This window comes from Musa acuminata, chromosome BXJ1-8, assembly GCF_036884655.1.
Source record: "Musa acuminata AAA Group cultivar baxijiao chromosome BXJ1-8, Cavendish_Baxijiao_AAA, whole genome shotgun sequence".
NCBI classification, from domain to species: Eukaryota; Viridiplantae; Streptophyta; class Magnoliopsida; order Zingiberales; family Musaceae; genus Musa; species Musa acuminata.
In genome coordinates, this window is record NC_088334.1 from 42,772,125 (window position 1) to 42,778,393 (window position 6,269).

At 45.2% G+C, this 6,269-nt stretch overlaps 1 protein-coding gene across 1 annotated transcript; it reads right to left on the reverse strand.

Annotated features, from left to right (window-relative positions):
• Positions 1-3,412: 3,412 nt before the first annotated feature.
• LOC135589136 (laccase-17-like) lies at positions 3,413-5,824 on the reverse strand. The gene is made up of 6 exons (XM_065081440.1): positions 5,665-5,824; positions 5,419-5,570; positions 5,084-5,328; positions 4,871-4,999; positions 3,826-4,797; positions 3,413-3,743 (listed from the first exon to the last, which is right to left on the reverse strand). The coding sequence occupies exons 1-6, from the start codon at positions 5,782-5,784 to the stop codon at positions 3,613-3,615; spliced, it is 1,749 nt and encodes a 582-aa protein (XP_064937512.1). The 5' UTR covers positions 5,785-5,824; the 3' UTR covers positions 3,413-3,612.
• Between the last annotated feature and the right edge of the window lie 445 nt (positions 5,825-6,269).

Consider the following 6,269-nt stretch of genomic DNA (forward strand, 5'->3'; position numbering starts at 1 on the left):
TTACAACATCTATTTCTTATTTGGCTCATACACTGTCTTCAGTTAATGTTAGTTTTTCAAGAAAAAAAAGCATGAGATGGTTTTCTGGCCTCATTGAAACTGATGGGAATTTGCTTTTGGTTATGCTGTTGGATAAAATCTCCAGATTTTGAAGTTCATATTGGCTCAGATCTTTTTCTAAAATCCATCATCAGACTCTTTTGTTGCAATGACAGAATTTTAGCCCATTGTACAATTTAAAATATTTTTCACAGTGACTGAAGAATATGTCATTTGTGATCATGCACATATTATTTCCCTTTCTCTTCCCTTTTCAGCAATACATAAATGGCCTGTTGTAGCCAAGCATGTTTTTAGATACTATCCTGATTGTATCATGTCAGCACTAACAATTGTAAACTATGTCATAGGTTCTGTCAAGCTAATCTCACCTGCACAGCTTGAAAGTTCTGATGATGGAGATTATATGGGTGTCTTAGTCTGAAGGATCCTTAAATGTTATTTTTGTTCCATCATTGTTCTACAATAGTCTTGTTTTTCTCAACACCCACAGGAGGTTTGTGCACCCCAATTGAAGTTAATTTTCAAAGAGGGCCTTGTTCTAGAAGCCTAAGTATATATTATTTATTGCAAGGCTTTCTCTTTTCTTGGGTGGTTAACCTGCAATAGCTGCAAATGACACTTTATGAAATATATTTTATGCCTGTGTAAGCATAGACTTTTCTAAAGCACTATTTTAGTTCATTTGGCTTAATTATTTGGCAGACATTGGCTGAGAGATGATGGTCGGCCTTCCTAAAATCTGTTGCCTTTTTGGTTGTCTTCCTCATATTGATTGAGGGATTGTCCTGTTTCTTTCAAGATTTATCTTCTGTTCCTACTTCCAGCTAATTAGTTGGCATGAATTGATGGTGATGAAGGCTTACTGTTCTTGGCCATGGAATTGGAGTTTCCTATGGAACCGTGTGGAATTATAGATTTGTAATGCTAAATACATGTTTCAATGGTTCAGATTTGATAATGAAAAACTGTGTGAAACTTGTATTCCAAGAGAAGTAAATCAAAGGTTTTCTTGTCATCTTTTCCTTGTTAAGATATGCTTTGATTCACTTCTAAATGTAGTATGATCATTTTTATACTAAATATTTTCTTGGTATCATGAGAATTGTTTTGCTATGTCAGGCACTCACTGACTTTCTAGAGTATCTTTTGCTGCAGTTATACAGGTTGAGAGACAAGTTTCCAAACACATCCAGCAGATTACAGACTATTGCCAGTATCTTGGCAGAAATAGTTGACCATGGAGTTCAAGTTCAGAGTGCTGTAAAACAAATCATATCAGATAGAATTCAGGTCGCTGCCATGGAAATCACATCAAGAACTCCCTGAGGATCACCAATATAGGTTGGGTTGAGACAAGCAGCAGAAACAACATTAGCAGTGAGAGTATTTGTGGGGCCCTACAATATTCCTTCCAGCATCTCTAGGTGTTTACAGTTTTCAGAAGTTGGGAGTCAAAGCTTGTGGTCAGCCAACATGAGGGCCATGAGAATCCAAGCAAGTGAAATAACAATTCAAGCGAAGATTGAAAAGTATTGGATCAATTAGCTGCCAACTTGTTCTGTTCATCTTTGAATTGTCCTTCATTCCCATCCTATGTCTCTATGTTGTGTGCAACTTGGTCAAAGTATTCAGTGCATCTTTCTTTAAGCAGCATGGGAGGCCCATTGCTGGTGATCTCTTTATTCTTTCCCACTACTTCCAGCACAGAATTCTTTTCTGATACACTTGTGTTAGAGATCGTGTATTTTATGCTTGTTCTTGATGCTATCATTATTCCATTGACTGCTGCACAATTCAGTCAACATTGGGCTAGTCATGGTGATGGTTAATTATGAGCTTTGATTGAATTCATTGCAAAGCATTCATGCCCTCATAGTAGCTTAAATCTACTCATCTATCTTCACTTTGTGCTTACAATCTATGATCAAAGGGATAAATTCTGACTGAAAGATGCAACAAAAATCCTGGATAAATGCCTACACCTCTGCCTATAAAATAAGAACAGTAACTTTTCATTCGCCTATTTGGATTGCTTAATTGGTGATATTATTACAAGATTGTTATTGGTAACCTCATTTACACTATTGACGACAACCCCTTACTTCAAATGATCATTTAAGAAAATAATAATAATAATAATAATAATAATAATAATAATATAATTTTATTAAATATAATTTCTCGATTATCAATCATATTCTTATTTTTTGTAACTTCTCAATCATCCTTATTTTGAATAACTTATTTCATTCCATTGTCAATCATACCCACCCAAACTCTTAGGTATGTCCACTGCGATCAAAAATTATAAATAAGATTGTAAATAACGGAAAAAAGGTTGCCAAAAAAAATTCTTGTACTATTATTTGGAAAGTTGGGTTTATGAGTTGAAGAAAAATGTGAATCTTTTGTCGATGATACAGATATCTGCAGCAGTCCTTTTACATGGTTTCTGATAACATAACACGATCGATGGAGATACTTGTTACGGTAAGTAACTTTTTAGCCGTGGCCTTGGGGCCGTCGCGGTTCGGTTCGGGTCCGGAAGGCGGTGGTCTACGAGTGAGGGAGCCCTTCGGGTCTGCTGGGTCTCCAAGGGCGGTGATCTCCGAAGACTCCGCACCTGCACAAAGGTCGGGTCGGGGTGCTCGACCCGACCCCTCCGATGATCAAGTTAGTGAAGGATGTGGAGGGGGCTTAGGAAGAGGAGAAACCTCTGTGTGTTGAGTATGTTCCCCCTTTCTCTTGAGAGTTCGGGGGTATTTATAGACGGATTTAGTATTATCGGATGTGACTGCCCGCTGGAGCGGGATGGTACCTCTGATGGCGTCTGACGCGGTCGCTGGGGTCGCGTGGTGGAATGGTTTGCCGCAGGGTATGGGCGGGAGCTGGTCGTCGCCTTGCCTTGTCGTGGTTAACCATGCGGGGTCGGGGGTCGCTGCGTAATAGCGGGGGTTGTCAGCGCGGGTCTAGTCAGCATTATTGTCTTCAGACTCGGGCAGTCCGGTGACCAGGTAGGGCCGTCGTCATGGCACGTCATCCGACCATTATTTCCCATATTCTTATTTTTCGTAACTCCTCAATCATCCTTACTCTGAACAACTTATTTCATTCCATTGTCAATCATACCCACCCAAACTCTTAGGTGTGTCCACTGCGATAAAAAATTATAAATAAGATTGTAAATAACGGAAAAAAGGTTGCCAAAAAAAATTCTTGTACTATTATTTGGAAAGTTGGGTTTATGAGTTGAAGAAAAATGTGAATCTTTTGTCGATGATACAGATATCTGCAGCAGTCCTTTTACATGGTTTCTGATAACATATCACGATCGATGGAGATACTGTCATTGGAAATCGATTAAAACCACATCTTTACTTTATTGATCGAAAGCCCAATTCAAGCACAAAACAAATAAACGAGTGCAATTCTGCTGAACTCATCTCAAACACTTTGGTCATCGAAAGGTAGATTGTTGCAGACAAATAAAGCACGCCAAGAACAGAGCTCGAAGCAGAGAGAACAGGGAGTAGGTGGTGTGGTCGATGGTCAACATCTGGGGAGATCGGACGGCGGAGGAACCAGCTTCTGGTTGGGGAGCCACCCATCGTTGACCACCCACGCCATCCTCAACCCCCAGCTCGTGTGCACTTCCAGGTGACAGTGCATGAACCAGACTCCTGCAGCCGGGCATGCACGTTACCTCCAACTCCATACACGGCAACCATATGGATTGTACGAGACGAAAGGCCATGCACTTACCGGGGTTATCGGCGAGGAAGCGGATGGCGACCCAACCACCGACCGGCACGCCGACGGTGTTCCTCTCGATCGGATCGGCGAGATTGAATCGCCTGGGATCCTTCGACGGGTCGTAGTTCCCGAATCCGGTGCCCACCACGAAGAAGTTGAAGCCATGGAGGTGCAGGGGGTGGCTCTCGGCCCCTTGGATGCTGGTGTCCTGCATCACCAGCTCCACGCTGGTGTTGAACGGAAGCACCACCACCTTGGTTGCGTTGGTCACGAAGGTGTCGTTGGGCGGAGTCCCAGTGTAGTTGAACGGGAACGGCGGGGTGTCCGGGAAGTCGGTGTCGTAGACCCCCTTCGTCCGCCCGAAGTAGTGCGCCTGGAGGAGCGCCGCCGACGTCGGGAGCGCGAAGGAGATGTTATTGACGGAAGCGGCGAACTTGGTGCCGTTCGGCCCCTGGCAGGTCTGATTCTTGGCGCACGGACTGGTCCCCAGCCCCACCGTGAAGTAGAACCGCCTCTCGACGGTCTTCGGAACGTTCGCGGGGAATTGCGCGCTCGCCAGGCTGCGAAGCTTGCCGGTGTAGTTCGTGGTGTAGGCCGTGTCGTTTAAAGCCGGGAGGGTCGGCCTGAAGAGTGCAAGGTTCTTAACATGGGAGGAAGAAGACGAAGCGTTCGGCGGAAGGTACACGAGGAGGCCGGCGGTGGTCGTGTTGTCGAAGGTGCCGGACCCGGTGGCGTAAGGCCTCGCCGCCATGAGGAACGTGGCATCAGGAGGACTAGGCTTGGTGTGGAGAAGGACGTTGGTGGTCTGCCCCGGCGCGATGTGGACGATGTCGGCCTCGAAGGGCTTCACGTAGATGGCATCGACGTCGACGACGGTGAGCGTGTGGTTGGCGATGCTGAAGAAGAGCTCGTCGTTGAGTGCAGCGTTGATCATGCGGAGGAGGTACGTCTTCCCGGGCTTCACCTTCAGCTCGAACGTATCTGCTCTATCCACAAACTAAAGTCGATCACTCAAACCCCCTCAGACGAAATCAAACTGGACATCTCTGTTCACCTTTCTTGGAGCAATTGTACAAGGGGCCAGGGAGGCCATTGATGGTGTACGCATCAGAGATATTTGGACCTGCACCAGTCCGAAGAGCTTGAGCAATGATGGCTTCAGGATCCACATTAAACCACTCTCCTGCCACACATCTCATGAATCAATCACCAGAGAAACAGAGTATAATACCTAAGAATGCATTCATGTGTACATGTAATGGATTACCAAAGATGACAGGGATTTCCTTGTAGGGTTTAGGAAAAGGGTAAGGAACACCTCGCTTGGGGAGGATGACGATGGGCCCGTAGAGCGTGGCCCTCATCCACGAGATGTGTGCATGCCAAAAGAGAGTGCCTCTCTGGCCCACGATGGTGAAGTTGTAGACGAAGCTTTGGCCAGTCCGGATGGGGCACTGTGTCACGTATGCCGGACCGTCGTACCACCCAGTCCGCAGCTGCCGAACTCCATGCCTGCATGCTCTCCATGAACACAATGGCAAGCTCTCATCTTACTACGTGCAGAACATGACCAAGGAAAACATGGTGGCACAGCTCCATTACCAGTGAATGGTGACATTGTTGGTGACATGGTTAACCACCTTGACGACGACGCGATCGCCCTCCCTTGCCATGATCTTAGGGCCGGGAAACTTGCCGTTGACGGTCACGATGCTCCTCGTGCGGCAGAGCCGCGTCACGTTCTGCAGCCGTATCTACAGGAAGAAATCGAAGAGAAACCATCAGCACATCGATTCTAGCATTGCAAGATTAATCGCATCTACCTGACAAGCTAATTAAACGCCGTACATCAAACTTGTAGCGCCTTGTCATGCTACCACATGAAAGCTCAGGTAATGCCAAAAGAGTGCTCAAGGCCAAAAGCCAAGCGAGGGAACATATCATCGAGTGCTGAACAGTAGATTCCATCTTCCTCTCTCTCTCTCTCTCTCTCTCTCTTATCTTCTGATTGAGAACAGAGTTGAAAGTTATATATATAGAGAGAGCGAGAGAGGGAGGCGGGAGACCGATGTAACATAGGTCAAGGTTGGGAGGTCTACTACATAGGACTATTGTTGGTTGATTAGGTGGTGATATGATGCTACAGAATGATAATGTACTCATAAAATTAGCATCTGTCTGGTGTTGTTCTGATCACTAGTTTGGTCGAGATGAGTTATAGAGTGCTGCTGAAGTAAGAATACCTTTTCTCTGTGTGGACTGTTTCCCCAAGATGCAATACCAACATCACTTTTCATCTGCCGAAATCTTCGAGCTCTTCAATCTCCTTCTTAGATTCACTGTGGCCCCGCGACACCATTTCCTTTGTCGTAGTAATCAAGTAATGGTTTTTGATTTATGAAGCAACTGCATGTGCTTCACCTTCTCCATTGATGATCACCACTGCATTAATA